The following is a 21,743-nucleotide window of genomic DNA, read 5'->3' as shown; positions in this document are numbered from 1 at the left end:
CCAGTATGGTTAGCCCAATCAGTATGTAGATTAAAGTCACCCATGATAACTGCTGTACCTTCATTGCACACATCCCTAATTTCTTGTTTGATGCTGTCCCCAACCTTACTACTACTGTTTGGTGGTCTGTACACAACTCCCACTAGCGTTTTCTGCCCCTTGGTATTCCGCAGCTCCACCCATACCAATTCCACATTATCCAAGCTAATGTCCTTCCTTATTATTGCATTAATTTCCTCTTTAACCAGCAATGCCACCCCGCCTCCTTTTCCTCTCTGCCTATCCTTCCTAAATTTTGAATACCCCTGGATGTTGAGTTCCCAGCCTTGGTCACCCTGGAGCCATGTCTCCGTGATGCCAATTACATCATACCCGTTAACTGCTATCTGCGCAGTTAATTCGTGCACCTTATTCCGAATCCTCCTCGCATTGAGGCACAGAGCCTTCAGGCTTGTCTTTCTAACACACTTTGTCCCTTTAGAATTTTGCTGTAATGTGGCCCTTTTTGCTTTTTGCCTTAGCTTTCTCTGCCCTCCACTTCGACTTTTCTTCTTTCTATCTTTTGCTTCTGCCCCCATTCTACTTCCCTCTGTCTCCCTGCATAGGTTCCCATCCCCCTGCCATATTAGTTTAACTCCTCCCCAACAACACGAGCAAACATTCCCCCTAGGACACTGGTTCCAGTCCTGCCCAGGTGCAGACCGTCTGGTTTGTACTGGTCCCACCTCCCCCAGAACCGGTTCCAATGTCCTAGGATTTGAATCCCTCCCTTCTGCACCACTCCTCAAGCCACGTATTCATCTGAGCTATCCTGAGATTGCTATTCTGACTAGCACGTGGCACTGGTAACAATCCTGAGATTACTACTTTGAGGTCCGACTTTTTAAATTTAGCTCCTAGCTCCCTAAATTCGTCTTGTAGGACCTCATCCCTTTTGGTACCTGTCGTTGGTACCTATATGCACCATGACAACTGGCTGTTCACCCTCCCTTTTCAGAATGTCCTGCACCTGCTCCGAGACATCCTTGACCCTTGCACCAGGGAGGCAACATACCATCCTGGAGTCTCGATTGCGGCTGCAGAAACGTCTATGTATTTCTCTTACAATTGAATCCCCTATCACTATCGCTCTCCCACTCTTTTTCCTGCCCTCCTGTGTAGCAGAGCCACCCACGGTGCCATGAACTTGGCTGCTGCTGCCCTCCCCTGATGAGTCATCCCCCTCGACAGTACTCAAAGCGGTGTATCTGTTTTGCAGGGGGATGACCGCAGGGGTCCCCTGCACTACCTTCCTAGCACTGCTCTTCCTGTTGGTCATCCATTCCCTATCTGGCTGTGTACCCTTTACCTGCGGTAAGACCAACTCACTAAATGTGCTATTCACGTCATTCTCAGCATCGTGGATGCTCCAGAATAAATCCACCCGCAGCTCCAGTGCCGCAATGCGGTCCGTCAGGAGCTGGAGGCGGATGCACTTACCGCACACGTAGTCGTCAGGGACACCGGAAGCATCCCTGACTTCCCATGTAGCACAGAAGGAGCATAACACGTGTCTGAGTTCTTCTGCCATGACTTAACCCCTAGTTCAACTTAATTTGGCAACAACAATCCCAGAACTATCACTCCCCTATTCCTGTGCCCCATCAGCCTCTCACCCCGCCCCACTTGGGGTGACCTCCTGCTCCCTGGTGTCACACTGTTGCTCAGGAAGGCCCTCCTCTGAGTCACTGTCTCTATCTACCTTACACTCCCCAATACTAGGTATCTATTGGACAGTTCCAGTAGTCAGTTCCCCCACCTCACTATCTCTACCCACCTTACACTCCCCAATACCAGGTATCTGTTGGGCAGACCCAGTACTCAGTTCCCCCACCTCACTGTCACTACCCACCTTACACTCCCCAATACCAGGTATCTATTGGGCAGACCCAGTACTCAGTTCCCCCGCCTCACTGTCACTACCCACCTCACACTCCCCAATACCAGGTATCTATTGGACAGACCCAGTACTCGGGGGCTCCCTGTGACTGAGGTGCCCCTCTGGATGTTCACTCACTTCCTTCATTCTACTGAGCCCCTGTCCTGCCTCCTCTTCCTGTGAAAGTCCAAGTTCTTGTTTGAGATCTGGACCCTTTGTCAGGACAGAAATTTTATTTCAATGATGTGTCTGATCCTACCTTTGCTCATTATTCTTTTTGTAACTTCTGAACTGTTTGAACCTTCAGCCATGGTGGTGACAGGCGATCCCAGATTCTGATGCACTGTAATAATATAATATTAATGGAAGGGTTAGAGGGAAATATTCGACTATTATGGAGAATATTGCCTTGTAAACATGATACCCAGTCCACCCACCCCCCATCAGTAGCTGTTAGCTCTGGGATCCAGCATTTCCTGAGTGTTACGATCAACTCTCCACATCAGGTATGACACAGACAGCTGCCCAGTGAGATCCAGTGAATCCCACTGATCGCCACAACACAGCTCCCCACAGGCAGGCTCCCGCCAGCCGAGACTGTGCAGTGGGAGTGCCCATTGGTGAGATTTACTCACAATCCAGGCCCAAACCACCCTATCCCTGAGGTGGAGAATATTCTGCAGGGAAATATGGAGAGGCTGATCATTGATGTGTTAAATGACCCTTCACTCGGTTTTGGAGTCTGGCAGGATTGTAGTGTTTTTATTCACAGATTGGTGTGTATTGGCCGACTTTTGATACTAAATTATGGTATTTGATGAATATATCTATACACATACAAAATATACAGCTGTGTGTGATTCCCTGGTGTCCTTGGCCAGTGAATTTGTCGTGTGTACATGGAGATGTGACCTGGTTGGGGTGAGGAGAGGGGGAAATGCACAACCGTCCAGAACCGGAGCAACAGTGAGATCTTGGTGTTGGGGGATTGTAGGACTGGAGGATGTTACAGAGACAGAGAGGGCCAAGAACATGAAGGTGTTCAGATTTGGATGAGAGCTTTAAGTGGGATGTGCTGGGAGACAGAGAGCCAATGTAGGTTCACAGGCACAGGAGTGATCAGTGAGAGCAGGGTATTCGATATATTTCAGTTCACGGTGGGTGAAAGGAGCAAACTCGACCCAGAGAGCACTGAAACATCGAGCCGACAGGATAAAATCACGGGTGAGGTTTTCAGCAGCACATGGGTTCGAGCTGCGATAATGATGGGTGATGTTAGAGGTGGGAGAGGTGACCGGGTCACAAGCTGAGCTTGGGGACATATAGAGCACTGAGGTTGTGAACAATCCGATATTGGCTGGGACGGAGATGGAATCGCTGGCCAGGGAACAGAATTCGCGGCGGGGCCCTAAAACCATGCTGTCGGACTTCCCAATGTGTAATTGTAGAAAGATGTAGGTCATCACAAACTGGCTGTGAGACAAGCAGCCTGAGAAACCACAAGCAGTGGAGGGTTCGAGAGGTGGTCGAGAGGAAGAGCACAGTGCTGTCAGCGTCCATATAAAAGCTGAGTTATCTCTGGATAATGTCGGCAAGTGGCCAGCATGTAGATGAGAAATAGGAGGGGGCGAGGGGAGATCGCGCCGCAGACCAAAACCCAGTAACGGGGAGTGAGAAGTTACACTACCTGTTTAATGTCTGCATGGTGAAGTGTGATGTGTAACAGGGAGTGAGTGTGACAAGGGACGAGGGCAGCAGTATGTGTGACACTTGCAGAAAGTGTGCATTATAAATAAGGCTTTTAATTCATTAATGGCTGGCGTATCGCCATGGTTTTGCTCATCCTTAGACAGATGGACTGGAAAGAATTCTCACTGCCTTTGAGAAACAATGGAGAACGGCAGGTGGCTTTTGCGATGTTCACTACAGCAACCCCAGCGCTGCGAGGACTAAACAACTTAGAAACAATATTCTCCATTATAAAAGGGAATTGAAACAGGCCTCATCAATATAAAGCAATTAATTATACCATGGCAACAGAAAACCTTAGGAATTATAAGTACCAGTTCCTGTTGCCTTGTCACCTTCCCCGGGAGCGGGACCTTGATGACTGTGTTCACGTGGACCGGTTCCTGTTGCCTTGTCACTTTCCCTGGGAGCAGGACCTTGAATCTGACTGTGTTCACGTGGACCGGTTCCTGTTGCCTTGTCACTTTCCCTGGGAGCAGGACCTTGAATCTGACTGTGTTCACGTGGACCGGTTCCTGTTGCCTTGTCACTTTCCCCGGGAGCAGGACCTTGAATCTGACTGTGTTCACGTGGACCGGTTCCTGTTGCCTTGTCACTTTCCCTGGGAGCAGGACCTTGAATCTGACTGTGTTCACGTGGACCGGTTCCTGTTGCCTTGTCACTTTCCCTGGGAGCAGGACCTTGAATCTGACTGTGTTCACGTGGACCGGTTCCTGTTGCCTTGTCACTTTCCCCGGGAGCAGGACCTTGAATCTGACTGTGTTCACGTGGACCGGTTCCTGTTGCCTTGTCACTTTCCCTGGGAGCAGGACCTTGAATCTGACTGTGTTCACGTGGAGTGATTCCTGTGGCTTTGTTACCTTCCCTGGGAGCAGGACCATGAATCCGACTGTGTTCACGTGGGGTGATTCCTGTGGCTTTGTTACCTTCCCTGGGAGCAGGACCATGATGACTGTGTTCACGTGGACCGGTTCCTGTTGCCTTGTCACTTACCCCAGGAGCAGGACCATGAATCTGACTGTGTTCACGTGGAGTGATTCCTGTGGCTTTGTTACCTTCCCTGGGAGCAGGACCATGAATCTGACTGTGTTCACGTGCAGTGATTCCTGTGGCTTTGTTACCTTCCCTGGGAGCAGGACCATGAATCTGACTGTGTTCACGTGGGGTGATTCCTGTGGCTTTGTTACCTTCCCTGGGAGCAGGACCATGAATCTGACTGTGTTCACGTGGGGTGATTCCTGTGGCTTTGTTACCTTCCCTGGGAGCAGGACCATGAATCTGACTGTGTTCACGTGGGGTGATTCCTGTGGCTTTGTTACCTTCCCTGGGAGCAGGACCATGAATCTGACTGTGTTCACGTGGAGTGATTCCTGTGGCTTTGTTACCTTCCCTGGGAGCAGGACCATGAATCTGACTGTGTTCACGTGGGGTGATTCCTGTGGCCTTGTTACCTTCCCTGGGAGCAGGACCATGATGACTGTGTTCACGTGGACCGGTTCCTGTTGCCTTGTCACTTACCCCAGGAGCAAGACCATGAATCTGACTGTGTTCACGTGGACCGGTTCCTGTTGCCTTGTCACTTACCCCGGGAGCAGGACCATGAATCTGACTGTGTTCACGTGGAGTAATTCCTGTGGCCTTGTCACTTTCCCCGGGAGCAGGACCATGATGACTGTGTTCACGTGGACCGGTTCCTGTTGCCTTGTCACCTTCCCCGGGAGCAGGACCATGAATATGACTGTGTTCACGTGGAGTGATTCCTGTGGCCTTGTCACTTTCCCTGGGAGCAGGACCTTGATGACTGTGTTCACGTGGAGTGATTCCTGTGGCCTTGTCACTTTCCCCGGGAGCAGGGCCTTGAATCTGACTCAGTTGAGTTGAACTGCTGCGCTTACTTGATGATTGCCCCATCGCAGTCAAATGGTAATCTGCAAAACATTTAATTCCAGGTTACAATGGAGTTTATTAGAGTAGAAGATAAACATGTGGATTCAAAATGATTCCACAGTTACTATTGAGAGAGGAGGCCCTTGATTTATAGATTCGAGAACGGCGAAATATATTTCCGCTGATTGTTAATCAGGACGAGTGCGGGTTACGCGGGTGGATCAGGGTACGAGTACAAACTCCAGAACTGCACTGACCAATCTACTCAATCTCCCCGTTATGTTTTCAGTGGGACGTCACAAACACACAGGCTTTAAGGTGGCTGATAACTTCAGGAAGCCCTGTCAGGTGACGGGAACTGTATATTGTTGTAAACAGCACTGGCTGCAATGCCACAGTAGTCCACGGAGTGGAGTCTTATATATTACACCCACCAAAGCACAACCGTCTCATCAGGAATCAATATCGCGAAGCTTGGTTGCAGCTCCTCTGAGGCAATATACATTACTTAAATAAGGAGAGCAAATCAGTGCACAGTACACCAGGTGTGGTCGCACCAGAGCCCTTTATAGGTGAAGCAATATTGCCTTATACTCCAAACCCCTTGCGATAAAGGCAACGTGCAATTTGCCTTAATTGCTTGCTGTACCTGTATGCTAACTGTATTGGGACACTTAAGTCTCCCTGAACACCAATATGTAATAGTTTCTCTTCATTTAAAAAATATTGTTTTTCTATTCTTCCGACCAAAGTGACTAACTTCACACTTCCCCACATTATATTCCATCTGCCACTTCATTGCCCACACAGTTAACCTGTCTATATCCCTTTGCTGGCTCTTTGTGTCCTCATCACACCTTATTTTTACAGCTGGCTTTGTAACGTCAGCAAACCTGGATACATTGCACACGGCCCTTTTATCTAAATCGTTCATATTGACTGTAAATCGCTGAGGCCCAAGACTGTTGTGGCACCACACTAGTTACAGACTGTCAATCTGAAAAAGACCCGTTTATCCCGGACCATGTGTTGTGACCCGGTTCAGTCCATTCCCCGGGGTTTATATTCCGGACCATGTGTTGTGACACGGTTCAGTCCATTCCCCGGGGTTTATATCCCGGACTGTCCCCTGTATTGTGACCCGGTTCAGTCCATTCCCCGGGGTTTATATCCCGGACCATGTGTTGTGACCCGGTTCAGTCCATTCCCCGGGGTTTATATTCCGGACCATGTGTTGTGACACGGTTCAGTCCATTCCCCGGGGTTTATATCCCGGACTGTCCCCTGTATTGTGACCCGGTTCAGTCCATTCCCCGGGGTTTATATCCCGGACCATGTGTTGTGACCCGGTTCAGTCCATTCCCCGGGGTTTATATTCCGGACCAGGTATTGTGACCCGGTCCAGTCCATTCCCTGGGTTTTATATCCCGGACTGTCCCCTGTATTGTGACCCGAGTCAGTCCGTTCCCTGGGGTTTATATCCCGGACTGTACCCTGTATTGTGACCCGGTTCAGTCCATTCCCCGGGGTTTATATCCCGGACCATGTGTTGTGACCAGGTCCAGTCCATTCCCTGGGGTTTATATCCCGGACTGTCCCCTGTATTGTGACCCGAGTCAGTCCGTTCCCTGGGGTTTATATCCCGGACTGTACCCTGTATTGTGACCTGGTTCAGTCCATTCCCTGGGGTTTATATCCCGGACTGTCCCCGGTATTGTGACCCGGTTCAGTCCATTCCCCGGGGTTTATATCCCGGACTGTCCCCTGTATTGTGACCCGGTTCAGTCCATTCCCCGGGGTTTATATCCCGGACCATGTATTGTGACCCGGTTCAGTCCATTCCCCGGGGTTTATATCCCGGACCATGTATTGTGACCCGGTTCAGTCCATTCCCCGGGGTTTATATCCCGGACTGTCCCCTGTATTGTGACCCGGTTCAGTCCATTCCCCGGGGTTTATATCCCGGACCATGTATTGTGCCCCGGTTCAGTCCATTCCCCGGGGTTTATATCCCGGACTATCCCCTGTATTGTGACCTGGTTCAGTCCATTCCCTGGAGTTTATATCCCGGACTGTCCCCGGAATTGTGACCCGGTTCAGTCCATTCCCCGGGGTTTATATCCCGGACCATGTATTGTGACCCCGTTCAGTCCATTCCCCGGGGTTTATATCCCGGACCATGTATTGTGACCCGGTTCAGTCCATTCCCCGGAGTTTATATCCCGGACCATGTATTGTGACCCGAGTCAGTCCATTCCCCGGGGTTTATATCCCGGACCATGTGTTGTGACCCGGTTCAGTCCATTCCCTGGGGTTTATATCCCGGACTGTCCCCGGTATTGTGACCCGAGTCAGTCCATTCCCCGGGGTTTATATCCCGGACTGTCCCCGGTATTGTGACCCGGTTCAGTCCATTCCCCGGGGTTTATATCCCGGACTGTCCCCTGTATTGTGACCCGGTTCAGTCCATTCCCCGGGGTTTATATCCCGGACCATGTGTTGTGACCCGGTTCAGTCCATTCCCTGGGGTTTATATCCCGGACTGTCCCCGGAATTGTGACCCGGTTCAGTCCATTCCCTGGGGTTTATATCCCGACCATGTGTTGTGACCCGGTTCAGTCCATTCCCTGGGGTTTATATCCCGGACTGTCCCCGGTATTGTGACCCAGTTCAGTCCATTCCCCGGGGTTTATATCCCGGACTGTCCCCTGTATTGTGACCCGGTTCAGTCCATTCCCCGGGGTTTATATCCCGGACCATGTATTGTGACCCGGTTCAGTCCATTCCCCGGGGTTTATATCCCGGACCATGTGTTGTGACCCGGTTCCGTCCATTCCCCGGGGTTTATATCCCGGACCATGTATTGTGACCCGGTTCAGTCCATTCCCCGGGGTTTATATCCCGGACTGTCCCCGGTATTGTGACCCGGTTCAGTCCATTCCCCGGGGTTTATATCCCGGACTGTCCCCGGTATTGTGACCCGGTTCAGTCCATTCCCCGGGGTTTATATCCCGGACTGTCCCCGGTATTGTGACCCGGTTCAGTCCATTCCCCGGGGTTTATATCCCGGACTGTCCCCGGTATTGTGACCCGGTTCAGTCCATTCCCCGGGGTTTATATCCCGGACTGTCCTCTGTATTGTGACCCGAGTCAGTCCATTCCCCGGGGTTTATATCCCGGACCATGTGTTGTGACCCGGTTCAGTCCATTCCCTGGGGTTTATATCCCGGACTGTCCCCGGTATTGTGACCCGAGTCAGTCCATTCCCCGGGGTTTATATCCCGGACTGTCCCCTGTATTGTGACCCGAGTCAGTCCATTCCCCGGGGTTTATATCCCGGACCATGTGTTGTGACCCGGTTCAGTCCATTCCCCGGGGTTTATATCCCGGACTGTCCCCGGTATTGTGACCCGGTTAAGTCCAATACCTGATGTTGAGATCCAGGACTGTCCCCGGTATTGTGACCCGGTTCAGTCCATTCCCCGGGGTTTATATCCCGGACTGTCCCCGGTATTGTGACCCGGTTCAGTCCATTCCCCGGGGTTTATATCCCGGACTGTCCTCTGTATTGTGACCCGAGTCAGTCCATTCCCCGGGGTTTATATCCCGGACCATGTGTTGTGACCCGGTTCAGTCCATTCCCTGGGGTTTATATCCCGGACTGTCCCCTGTATTGTGACCCGATTCAGTCCATTCCCTGGGGTTTATATCCCGGACTGTCCCCTGTATTGTGACCCGATTCAGTCCATTCCCTGGGGTTTATATCCCGGACTGTCCCCGGTATTGTGACCCGGTTCAGTCCATTCCCCGGGGTTTATATCCCGGACCATGTATTGTGCCACGGTTCAGTCCATTCCCCGGGGTTTATATCCCGGACCATGTGTTGTGACCCAGTTCAGTCCATTCCCCGGGGTTTATATCCCGGACTGTCCCCTGTATTGTGACCCGGTTCAGTCCATTCCCTGGGGTTTATATCCCGGACTGTCCCCTGTATTGTGACCCGGTTCAGTCCATTCCCCGGGGTTTATATCCCGGACTGTTCCCTGTATTGTGACCCGGTTCTGTCCATTCCCCGGGGTTTATATCCCGGACCATGTATTGTGCCCCGGTTCAGTCCATTGCCCGGGGTTTATATCCCGGACTGTCCCCTGTATTGTGACCCGAGTCAGTCCATTCCCCGGGGTTTATATCCCGGACCATGTGTTGTGACCCGGTTCAGTCCATTCCCTGGGGTTTATACCCCGGACCATGTATTGTGACCCGGTTCAGTCCATTCCCCGGGGTTTATATCCCGGACCATGTGTTGTGACCCGGGTCAGTCCATTCCCTGGGGTTTATATGCCGGACCATGTGTTGTGACCCGGTTCAGTCCATTCCCCGGGGTTTATATCCCGGACCATGTGTTGTGACCCGGTTCAGTCCATTCCCCGGGGTTTATATCCCGGACCATGTATTGTGACCCGAGTCAGTCCATTCCCCGGGGTTTATATCCCGGACCATGTGTTGTGACCCGGGTCAGACCATTCCCTGGGGTTTATATGCCGGACCATGTGTTGTGACCCGGTTCAGTCCATTCCCCGAGGTTTATATCCCGGACCATGTATTGTGACCCGAGTCAGTCCATTCCCCGGGGTTTATATCCCGGACCATGTGTTGTGACCCGGGTCAGTCCATTCCCTGGGGTTCATATGCCGGACCATGTGTTGTGACCCGGTTCAGTCCATTCCCCGAGGTTTATATCCCGGACCATGTATTGTGACCCGGTTCAGTCCATTCCCCGGGGTTTATATCCCGGACTGTCCCCGGTATTGTGACCCGGTTCAGTCCATTCCCCGGGGTTTATATCCCGGATTGTCCCCGGTATTGTGATCCGGTTCAGTCCATTCCCCGGGGTTTATAACCCGGACCATGTGTTGTGACCCGGTTCAGTCCATTCCCTGGGGTTTATATCCCGGACTGTCCCCGGTATTGTGACCCGATTCAGTCCATTCCCTGGGGTTTATATCCCGGACTGTCCCCTGTATTGTGACCCGATTCAGTCCATTCCCTGGGGTTTATATCCCGGACTGTCCCCGGTATTGTGACCCGGTTCAGTCCATTCCCCGGGGTTTATATCCCGGACCATGTATTGTGCCACGGTTCAGTCCATTCCCCGGGGTTTATATCCCGGACCATGTGTTGTGACCCAGTTCAGTCCATTCCCCGGGGTTTATATCCCGGACTGTCCCCTGTATTGTGACCCGGTTCAGTCCATTCCCTGGGGTTTATATCCCGGACTGTCCCCTGTATTGTGACCCGGTTCAGTCCATTCCCCGGGGTTTATATCCCGGACTGTCCCCTGTATTGTGACCCGGTTCTGTCCATTCCCCGGGGTTTATATCCCGGACCATGTATTGTGCCCCGGTTCAGTCCATTGCCCGGGGTTTATATCCCGGACTGTCCCCTGTATTGTGACCCGAGTCAGTCCATTCCCCGGGGTTTATATCCCGGACCATGTGTTGTGACCCGGTTCAGTCCATTCCCTGGGGTTTATATGCCGGACCATGTGTTGTGACCCGGTTCAGTCCATTCCCCGGGGTTTATATCCCGGACCATGTGTTGTGACCCGGTTCAGTCCATTCCCCGGGGTTTATAACCCGGACCATGTATTGTGACCCGAGTCAGTCCATTCCCCGGGGTTTATATCCCGGACCATGTGTTGTGACCCGGGTCAGACCATTCCCTGGGGTTTATATGCCGGACTGTCCCCGGTATTGTGACCCGGTTCAGTCCATTCCCCGGGGTTTATATCCCGGACTGTCCCCTGTATTGTGACCCGGTTCAGTCCATTCCCCGGGGTTTATATCCCGGACCATGTGTTGTGACCCGGTTCAGTCCATTCCCTGGGGTTTATATCCCGGACTGTCCCCGGTATTGTGACCCAGTTCAGTCCATTCCCCGGGGTTTATATCCCGGACTGTCCCCTGTATTGTGACCCGGTTCAGTCCATTCCCCGGGGTTTATATCCCGGACCATGTATTGTGACCCGGTTCAGTCCATTCCCCGGGGTTTATATCCCGGACCATGTGTTGTGACCCGGTTCCGTCCATTCCCCGGGGTTTATATCCCGGACCATGTATTGTGACCCGGTTCAGTCCATTCCCCGGGGTTTATATCCCGGACTGTCCCCGGTATTGTGACCCGGTTCAGTCCATTCCCCGGGGTTTATATCCCGGACTGTCCCCGGTATTGTGACCCGGTTCAGTCCATTCCCCGGGGTTTATTACCCGGACTGTCCTCTGTATTGTGACCCGAGTCAGTCCTTTCCCCGGGGTTTCTATCCCGGACCATGTGTTGTGACCCGGTTCAGTCCATTCCCTGGGGTTTATATCCCGGACTGTCCCCGGTATTGTGACCCGAGTCAGTCCATTCCCCGGGGTTTATATCCCGGACTGTCCCCTGTATTGTGACCCGAGTCAGTCCATTCCCCGGGGTTTATATCCCGGACCATGTGTTGTGACCCGGTTCAGTCCATTCCCCGGGGTTTATATCCCGGACTGTCCCCTGTATTGTGACCCGAGTCAGTCCATTCCCCGGGGTTTATATCCCGGACCATGTATTGTGACCCGGTTCAGTCCATTCCCCGGGGTTTATATCCCGGACTGTCCCCGGTATTGTGACCCGGTTAAGTCCATTCCCTAATGTTGAGATCCCGGACTGTCCCCGGTATTGTGACCCGGTTCAGTCCATTCCCCGGGGTTTATATCCCGGACTGTCCCCGGTATTGTGACCCGAGTCAGTCCATTCCCCGGGGTTTATATCCCGGACTGTCCCCGGTATTGTGACCCGGTTCAGTCCATTCCCCGGGGTTTATATCCCGGACTGTCCTCTGTATTGTGACCCGAGTCAGTCCATTCCCTGGGATTTATATCCCGGACCATGTGTTGTGACCCGGTTCAGTCCATTCCCTGGGGTTTATATCCCGGACTGTCCCCTGTATTGTGACCCGATTCAGTCCATTCCCTGGGGTTTATATCCCGGACTGTCCCCTGTATTGTGACCCGATTCAGTCCATTCCCTGGGGTTTATATCCCGGACTGTCCCCGGTATTGTGACCCGGTTCAGTCCATTCCCCGGGGTTTATATCCCGGACCATGTATTGTGCCACGGTTCAGTCCATTCCCCGGGGTTTATATCCCGGACCATGTGTTGTGACCCAGTTCAGTCCATTCCCTGGGGTTTATATCCCGGACTGTCCCCTGTATTGTGACCCGGTTCAGTCCATTCCCTGGGGTTTATATCCCGGACTGTCCCCTGTATTGTGACCCGGTTCAGTCCATTCCCCGGGGTTTATATCCCGGACTGCCCCCTGTATTGTGACCCGGTTCAGTCCATTCCCCGGGGTTTATATCCCGGACCATGTATTGTGCCCCGGCTCAGTCCATTCCCCGGGGTTTATATCCCGGACTGTCCCCTGTATTGTGACCCGAGTCAGTCCATTCCCCGGGGTATATATCCCGGACCATGTGTTGTGACCCGGTTCAGTCCATTCCCTGGGGTTTATACCCCGGACCATGTATTGTGACCCGGTTCTGTCCTTTCCCCGGGGTTTATATCCCGGACCATGTGTTGTGACCCGGTTCAGTCCATTCCCCGGGGTTTATATCCCGGACCATGTGTTGTGACCCGGTTCAGTCCTTTCCCCGGGGTTTATATCCCGGACCATGTGTTGTGACCCGGGTCAGTCCATTCCCTGGGGTTTATATCCCGGACCATGTGTTGTGACCCGGTTCAGTCCATTCTCTGGGGTTTATATCCCGGACTGTCCCCGGTATTGTGACCCGAGTCAGTCCATTCCCCGGGGTTTATATCCCGGACTGTCCCCTGTATTGTGACCCGAGTCAGTCCATTCCCCGGGGTTTATATACCGGACCATGTGTTGTGACCCGGTTCAGTCCATTCCCCGGGGTTTATATCCCGGACTGTCCCCTGTATTGTGACCCGAGTCAGTCCATTCCCCGGGGTTTATATCCCGGACCATGTATTGTGACCCGGTTCAGTCCATTCCCCGGGGTTTATATCCCGGACTGTCCCCGGTATTGTGACCCGGTTCAGTCCATTCCCTGGGGTTTATATCCCGGACTGTCCCCAGTATTGTGACCCGGTTCAGTCCATTCCCCGGGGTTTATATCCCGGACTGTCCCCGGTATTGTGACCCGAGTCAGTCCATTCCCCGGGGTTTATATCCCGGACTGTCCCCGGTATTGTGACCCGGTTCAGTCCATTCCCCGGGGTTTATATCCCGGACTGTCCTCTGTATTGTGACCCGAGTCAGTCCATTCCCTGGGGTTTATATCCCGGACCATGTGTTGTGACCCGGTTCAGTCCATTCCCTGGGGTTTATATCCCGGACTGTCCCCTGTATTGTGACCCGATTCAGTCCATTCCCTGGGGTTTATATCCCGGACTGTCCCCTGTATTGTGACCCGATTCAGTCCATTCCCTGGGGTTTATATCCCGGACCATGTATTGTGACCCGGTTCAGTCCATTCCCCGGGGTTTATATCCCGGACTGTCCCCGGTATTGTGACCCGGTTCAGTCCATTCCCCGGGGTTTATATCCCGGACCATGTATTGTGCCACGGTTCAGTCCATTCCCCGGGGTTTATATCCCGGACCATGTGTTGTGACCCAGTTCAGTCCATTCCCCGGGGTTTATATCCCGGACTGTCCCCTGTATTGTGACCCGGTTCAGTCCATTCCCTGGGGTTTATATCCCGGACTGTCCCCTGTATTGTGACCCGGTTCAGTCCATTCCCCGGGGTTTATATCCCGGACTGTCCCCTGTATTGTGACCCGGTTCTGTCCATTCCCCGGGGTTTATATCCCGGACCATGTATTGTGCCCCGGTTCAGTCCATTGCCCGGGGTTTATATCCCGGACTGTCCCCTGTATTGTGACCCGAGTCAGTCCATTCCCCGGGGTTTATATCCCGGACCATGTGTTGTGACCCGGTTCAGTCCATTCCCTGGGGTTTATACCCCGGACCATGTATTGTGACCCGGTTCAGTCCATTCCCCGGGGTTTATAACCCGGACCATGTGTTGTGACCCGGGTCAGTCCATTCCCTGGGGTTTATATGCCGGACCATGTGTTGTGACCCGGTTCAGTCCATTCCCCGGGGTTTATATCCCGGACCATGTGTTGTGACCCGGTTCAGTCCATTCCCCGGGGTTTATATCCCGGACCATGTATTGTGACCCGAGTCAGTCCATTCCCCGGGGTTTATATCCCGGACCATGTGTTGTGACCCGGTTCAGTCCATTCCCCGGGGTTTATATCCCGGACCATGTATTGTGACCCGAGTCAGTCCATTCCCCGGGGTTTATATCCCGGACCATGTGTTGTGACCCGGGTCAGACCATTCCCTGGGGTTTATATCCCGGACCATGTGTTGTGACCCGGGTCAGACCATTCCCTGGGGTTTATATGCCGGACCATGTGTTGTGACCCGGTTCAGTCCATTCCCCGAGGTTTATATCCCGGACCATGTATTGTGACCCGAGTCAGTCCATTCCCCGGGGTTTATATCCCGGACCATGTGTTGTGACCCGGGTCAGTCCATTCCCTGGGGTTCATATGCCGGACCATGTGTTGTGACCCGGTTCAGTCCATTCCCCGAGGTTTATATCCCGGACCATGTATTGTGACCCGGTTCAGTCCATTCCCCGGGGTTTATATCCCGGACTGTCCCCGGTATTGTGACCCGGTTCAGTCCATTCCCCGGGGTTTATATCCCGGATTGTCCCCGGTATTGTGATCCGGTTCAGTCCATTCCCCGGGGTTTATAACCCGGACCATGTGTTGTGACCCGGTTCAGTCCATTCCCTGGGGTTTATATCCCGGACTGTCCCCTGTATTGTGACCCGAGTCAGTCCATTCCCCGGGGTTTATATCCCGGACCATGTGTTGTGACCCGAGTCAGTCCATTCCCCGGGGTTTATATCCCGGACCATGTATTGTGACCCGGTTCAGTCCATTCCCTGGGGTTTATATCCCGGACTGTCCCCTGTATTGTGACCCGAGTCAGTCCATTCCCCGGGGTTTATATCCCGGACCATGTGTTGTGACCCGGTTCAGTCCATTCCCTGGGGTTTATATCCCGGACTGTCCCCTGTATTGTGACCGGTTCAGTCCATTCCCTGGGGTTTATATCCCGGACTGTCCCCCGTATTGTGACCCGGTTCAGTCCATTCCCCGGGGTTTATATCCCGGACTGTCCTCTGTATTGTGACCCGAGTCAGTCCATTCCCCGGGGTTTATATCCCGGACCATGTGTTGTGACCCGGTTCAGTCCATTCCCCGGGGTTTATATCCCGGACTGTCCTCTGTATTGTGACCCGGTTCAGTCCATTCCCCGGGGTTTATATCCCGGACTGTCCCCGGTATTGTGACCCGGTTCAGTCCATTCCCTGGGGTTTATATCCCGGACTGTCCTCTGTATTGTGACCCGAGTCAGTCCATTCCCTGGGGTTTATATCCCGGACTGTCCCCGGTATTGTGACCCGGTTCAGTCCATTCCCTGGGGTTTATATCCCGGACTGTCCCCGGTATTGTGACCCGGTTCAGTCCATTCCCTGGGGTTTATATCCCGGACTGTCCCCTGTATTGTGACCCGAGTCAGTCCATTCCCCGGGGTTTATATCCCGGACTGTCCCCGGTATTGTGACCCGGTTCAGTCCATTCCCCGGGGTTTATATCCCGGACTGTCCCCTGTATTGTGACCCGGTTCAGTCCATTCCCCGGGGTTTATATCCCGGACCATGTGTTGTGACCCGGTTCAGTCCATTCCCTGGGGTTTATATCCCGGACTGTCCCCGGTATTGTGACCCAGTTCAGTCCATTCCCCGGGGTTTATATCCCGGACTGTCCCCTGTATTGTGACCCGGTTCAGTCCATTCCCCGGGGTTTATATCCCGGACCATGTATTGTGACCCGGTTCAGTCCATTCCCCGGGGTTTATATCCCGGACCATGTGTTGTGACCCGGTTCCGTCCATTCCCCGGGGTTTATATCCCGGACCATGTATTGTGACCCGGTTCAGTCCATTCCCCGGGGTTTATATCCCGGACTGTCCCCGGTATTGTGACCCGGTTCAGTCCATTCCCCGGGGTTTATATCCCGGACTGTCCCCGGTATTGTGACCCGGTTCAGTCCATTCCCCGGGGTTTATATCCCGGACTGTCCCCGGTATTGTGACCCGGTTCAGTCCATTCCCCGGGGTTTATATCCCGGACTGTCCCCGGTATTGTGACCCGGTTCAGTCCATTCCCCGGGGTTTATATCCCGGACTGTCCTCTGTATTGTGACCCGAGTCAGTCCATTCCCCGGGGTTTATATCCCGGACCATGTGTTGTGACCCGGTTCAGTCCATTCCCTGGGGTTTATATCCCGGACTGTCCCCGGTATTGTGACCCGAGTCAGTCCATTCCCCGGGGTTTATATCCCGGACTGTCCCCTGTATTGTGACCCGAGTCAGTCCATTCCCCGGGGTTTATATCCCGGACCATGTGTTGTGACCCGGTTCAGTCCATTCCCCGGGGTTTATATCCCGGACTGTCCCCGGTATTGTGACCCGGTTAAGTCCAATACCTGATGTTGAGATCCAGGACTGTCCCCGGTATTGTGACCCGGTTCAGTCCATTCCCCGGGGTTTATATCCCGGACTGTCCCCGGTATTGTGACCCGAGTCAGTCCCTTCCCCGGGGTTTATATCCCGGACTGTCCCCGGTATTGTGACCCGGTTCAGTCCATTCCCCGGGGTTTATATCCCGGACTGTCCTCTGTATTGTGACCCGAGTCAGTCCATTCCCTGGGGTTTATATCCCGGACCATGTGTTGTGACCCGGTTCAGTCCATTCCCTGGGGTTTATATCCCGGACTGTCCCCTGTATTGTGACCCGATTCAGTCCATTCCCTGGGGTTTATATCCCGGACTGTCCCCTGTATTGTGACCCGATTCAGTCCATTCCCTGGGGTTTATATCCCGGACTGTCCCCGGTATTGTGACCCGGTTCAGTCCATTCCCCGGGGTTTATATCCCGGACCATGTATTGTGCCACGGTTCAGTCCATTCCCCGGGGTTTATATCCCGGACCATGTGTTGTGACCCAGTTCAGTCCATTCCCCGGGGTTTATATCCCGGACTGTCCCCTGTATTGTGACCCGGTTCAGTCCATTCCCTGGGGTTTATATCCCGGACTGTCCCCTGTATTGTGACCCGGTTCAGTCCATTCCCCGGGGTTTATATCCCGGACCATGTATTGTGCCCCGGCTCAGTCCATTCCCCGGGGTTTATATCCCGGACTGTCCCCTGTATTGTGACCCGAGTCAGTCCATTCCCCGGGGTATATATCCCGGACCATGTGTTGTGACCCGGTTCAGTCCATTCCCTGGGGTTTATACCCCGGACCATGTATTGTGACCCGGTTCAGTCCTTTCCCCGGGGTTTATATCCCGGACCATGTGTTGTGACCCGGGTCAGTCCATTCCCTGGGGTTTATATGCCGGACCATGTGTTGTGACCCGGTTCAGTCCATTCCCCGGGGTTTATATCCCGGACCATGTGTTGTGACCCGGTTCAGTCCATTCCCCGGGGTTTATATCCCGGACCATGTATTGTGACCCGAGTCAGTCCATTCCCCGGGGTTTATATCCCGGACCATGTGTTGTGACCCGGGTCAGACCATTCCCTGGGGTTTATATGCCGGACCATGTGTTGTGACCCGGTTCAGTCCATTCCCCGAGGTTTATATCCCGGACCATGTATTGTGACCCGAGTCAGCCCATTCCCCGGGGTTTATATCCCGGACCATGTGTTGTGACCCGGGTCAGTCCATTCCCTGGGGTTCATATGCCGGACCATGTGTTGTGACCCGGTTCAGTCCATTCCCCGAGGTTTATATCCCGGACCATGTGTTGTGACCCGGTTCAGTCCATTCCCTGGGGTTTATATCCCGGACTGTCCCCGGTATTGTGACCCGGTTCAGTCCATTCCCCGGGGTTTATATCCCGGACCATGTATTGTGACCCGGTTCAGTCCATTCCCCGGGGTTTATATCCCGGACTGTCCCCGGTATTGTGACCCGGTTCAGTCCATTCCCCGGGGTTTATATCCCGGACTGTCCCCGGTATTGTGATCCGGTTCAGTCCATTCCCCGGGGTTTATATCCCGGACCATGTGTTGTGACCCGGTTCAGTCCATTCCCTGGGGTTTATATCCCGGACTGTCCCCTGTATTGTGACCCGAGTCAGTCCATTCCCCGGGGTTTATATCCCGGACTGTCCCCTGTATTGTGACCTGGTTCAGTCCATTCCCCGGGGTTTATATCCCGGACCATGTGTTGTGACCCAGTTCAGTCCATTCCCCGGGGTTTATATCCCGGACTGTCCCCTGTATTGTGACCCGGTTCAGTCCATTCCCTGGGGTTTATATCCCGGACTGTCCCCTGTATTGTGACCCGGTTCAGTCCATTCCCCGGGGTTTATATCCCGGACTGTCCCCTGTATTGTGACCCGGTTCAGTCCATTCCCCGGGGTTTATATCCCGGACCATGTATTGTGCCCCGGCTCAGTCCATTCCCCGGGGTTTATATCCCGGACTGTCCCTTGTATTGTGACCCGAGTCAGTCCATTCCCCGGGGTATATATCCCGGACCATGTGTTGTGACCCGGTTCAGTCCATTCCCTGGGGTTTATACCCCGGACCATGTATTGTGACCCGGTTCAGTCCTTTCCCCGGGGTTTATATCCCGGACCATGTGTTGTGACCCGGGTCAGTCCATTCCCTGGGGTTTATATGCCGGACCATGTGTTGTGACCCGGTTCAGTCCATTCCCCGGGGTTTATATCCCGGACCATGTATTGTGACCCGAGTCAGTCCATTCCCCGGGGTTTATATCCCGGACCATGTGTTGTGACCCGGGTCAGACCATTCCCTGGGGTTTATATGCCGGACCATGTGTTGTGACCCGGTTCAGTCCATTCCCCGAGGTTTATATCCCGGACCATGTATTGTGACCCGAGTCAGCCCATTCCCCGGGGTTTATATCCCGGACCATGTGTTGTGACCCGGGTCAGTCCATTCCCTGGGGTTCATATGCCGGACCATGTGTTGTGACCCGGTTCAGTCCATTCCCCGAGGTTTATATCCCGGACCATGTGTTGTGACCCGGTTCAGTCCATTCCCTGGGGTTTATATCCCGGACTGTCCCCGGTATTGTGACCCGGTTCAGTCCATTCCCCGGGGTTTATATCCCGGACCATGTATTGTGACCCGGTTCAGTCCATTCCCCGGGGTTTATATCCCGGACTGTCCCCGGTATTGTGACCCGGTTCAGTCCATTCCCCGGGGTTTATATCCCGGACTGTCCCCGGTATTGTGATCCGGTTCAGTCCATTCCCCGGGGTTTATATCCCGGACCATGTGTTGTGACCCGGTTCAGTCCATTCCCTGGGGTTTATATCCCGGACTGTCCCCTGTATTGTGACCCGAGTCAGTCCATTCCCCGGGGTTTATATCCCGGACCATGTGTTGTGACCCGGTTCAGTCCATTCCCTGGGGTTTATATCCCGGACTGTCCCCTGTATTGTGACCCGAGTCAGTCCATTCCCCGGGGTTTATATCCCGGACTGTCCCCTGTATTGTGACCTGGTTCAGTCCATTCCCTGGGGTTTATATCCCGAGCCATGCCCGGGATGGCGGGACTGACATATCAAGAAAGACTGGATCAACTGGGCTTGTATTCACTAGAGTTCAGAAGAATGAGAGGGGATCTCATAGAAACGTTTACAATTCTGACTGGTTAAGACAGGTTAGATGCAGGAAGAATGTTCCCAATGTTGGGGAAATCCAGAAGCAGGGGTCACAGTCTAAGGATAAGGGGAAAGCCATTCAGGACCGAGATGAGGAGAAACTTCTTCACGCAGAGTGGTGAACCTGTGGAATTCTCTCCCACAGAAATTTGTTGAGGCCGATTCACTCAATATATTCAAAAATATGTTAGCTGTAGTCCTTACTACTCGGGGGATCAAGGGGTATGGCGAGAAAGCAGGAATGGGGTACTGAAGTTGCATGTTCAGCCATGAACTCATTGAATGGCGGTGCAGGCTCGAAGGGCCGAATGGCCTACTCCTGCACCTATTTTCTATGTTTCTATATATTGTGACCCGGCTCGGTCCATTCCCTGGGGTTTATATCCCGGACCGTCCACAATTGCATTTTAAAGTCCCTCCCTGCGTGATGTAAAATATCACACCCATTGAATATTTCCATCAGCCACTGTATTTTGCTTTTTGTGTTTAATTCACTAAATATTCTACACAACCTGTCTTCAGTATTTAGCCTAGGTATCATTGTGATGAATCTGCACTGCCTCCCCTCGGAGGCCAATATATCTTTCCTGAGGGGTGGAACAAACTGATATTACCAAATTTAGAAAAAACGTGTTACTGCACCATGGCGAGAGGGAGCCTTACGAATCATATTTGTCTGTAGAACGTACTGCGCAGAAACAGCATGTTCCTACTCCGGGACTGCTGAATACACAGACAGGAGATTACACTGAATGTTTCACTGTCTTTCAGATATAAACTGGAGCAAACGCCCTCGTGCTGAGATCTGACAGATTATTACCCTGACAATAGAGGAAATCACTCATCCAGAATAACAAACGGAAATAACAAAACCACCATCTAATGTTCTGCGTTTAGTTAAGAACATTGGGCCCAAGTTTCCGATGCTGGAGAAAACGGCGCACCTCTGAGATTTACGTGACCTGTCTGGGATAAACTGCACTCCGGAATCTTACCGGGGAATTCTCCGGTCGTCCTGCAGTGTGGCGTGGGTGCAATGGAGTCTCCCTGGGGCGGAGCAAGCCGATCGCAGCCAGCAGCGGGGCGGGGCCAGGGATCAGCGTTCTTCTCAGTGACGGCAGCATTGCGCAGGCCCGTTGGAGCATGCGCGTATGCGTAATGGCTCAGCAAGGCGTTTTTCCCCTAGTCTGTCTTAGAATGGTGTGAGTACCGGGAAGGGATGGAGGTGCGTGGGTTGGGGAACACCCCAAATGATCGGAGGGCCGGAGGAGAGAGCAGGGGGGCCTCCGTCCTGCCTCCCCCACTCCGCCGCGTTCAGCCCCTGCCCCCCTCCCTC

At 53.2% G+C, this 21,743-nt stretch overlaps 1 protein-coding gene and 1 pseudogene across 1 annotated transcript in view; one reads left to right on the top strand and one right to left on the bottom strand.

The window, feature by feature from the left end:
* LOC139250592 (zinc finger protein 729-like) overlaps positions 1 to 21,743 on the top strand; it is a 539,046-nt pseudogene that overhangs the window by 305,710 nt on the left and 211,593 nt on the right.
* The window catches only part of LOC139250594 (NACHT, LRR and PYD domains-containing protein 12-like), a 112,640-nt gene that overhangs the window by 80,370 nt on the left and 10,527 nt on the right, over positions 1 to 21,743 (bottom strand). Inside the window, exons 4-5 of the mRNA XM_070872993.1 lie at positions 3,982 to 5,595; positions 2,178 to 2,261 (exon numbers count right to left, since the gene is read on the bottom strand). Of these exons, the coding sequence (XP_070729094.1) occupies positions 2,178 to 2,261; positions 3,982 to 5,578 (1,681 nt within the window). The 5' untranslated portion in view covers positions 5,579 to 5,595. The remainder of the gene's footprint in view (positions 1 to 2,177; positions 2,262 to 3,981; positions 5,596 to 21,743) is intronic.

The sequence above is a fragment of the Pristiophorus japonicus genome, unplaced genomic scaffold (assembly GCF_044704955.1).
Source record: "Pristiophorus japonicus isolate sPriJap1 unplaced genomic scaffold, sPriJap1.hap1 HAP1_SCAFFOLD_396, whole genome shotgun sequence".
In the NCBI taxonomy this organism is placed as follows: Eukaryota; Metazoa; Chordata; class Chondrichthyes; family Pristiophoridae; genus Pristiophorus; species Pristiophorus japonicus.
Note: the sequence above shows the minus strand (reverse complement) of the source record. Positions and strands in the feature narration are given on the sequence as shown.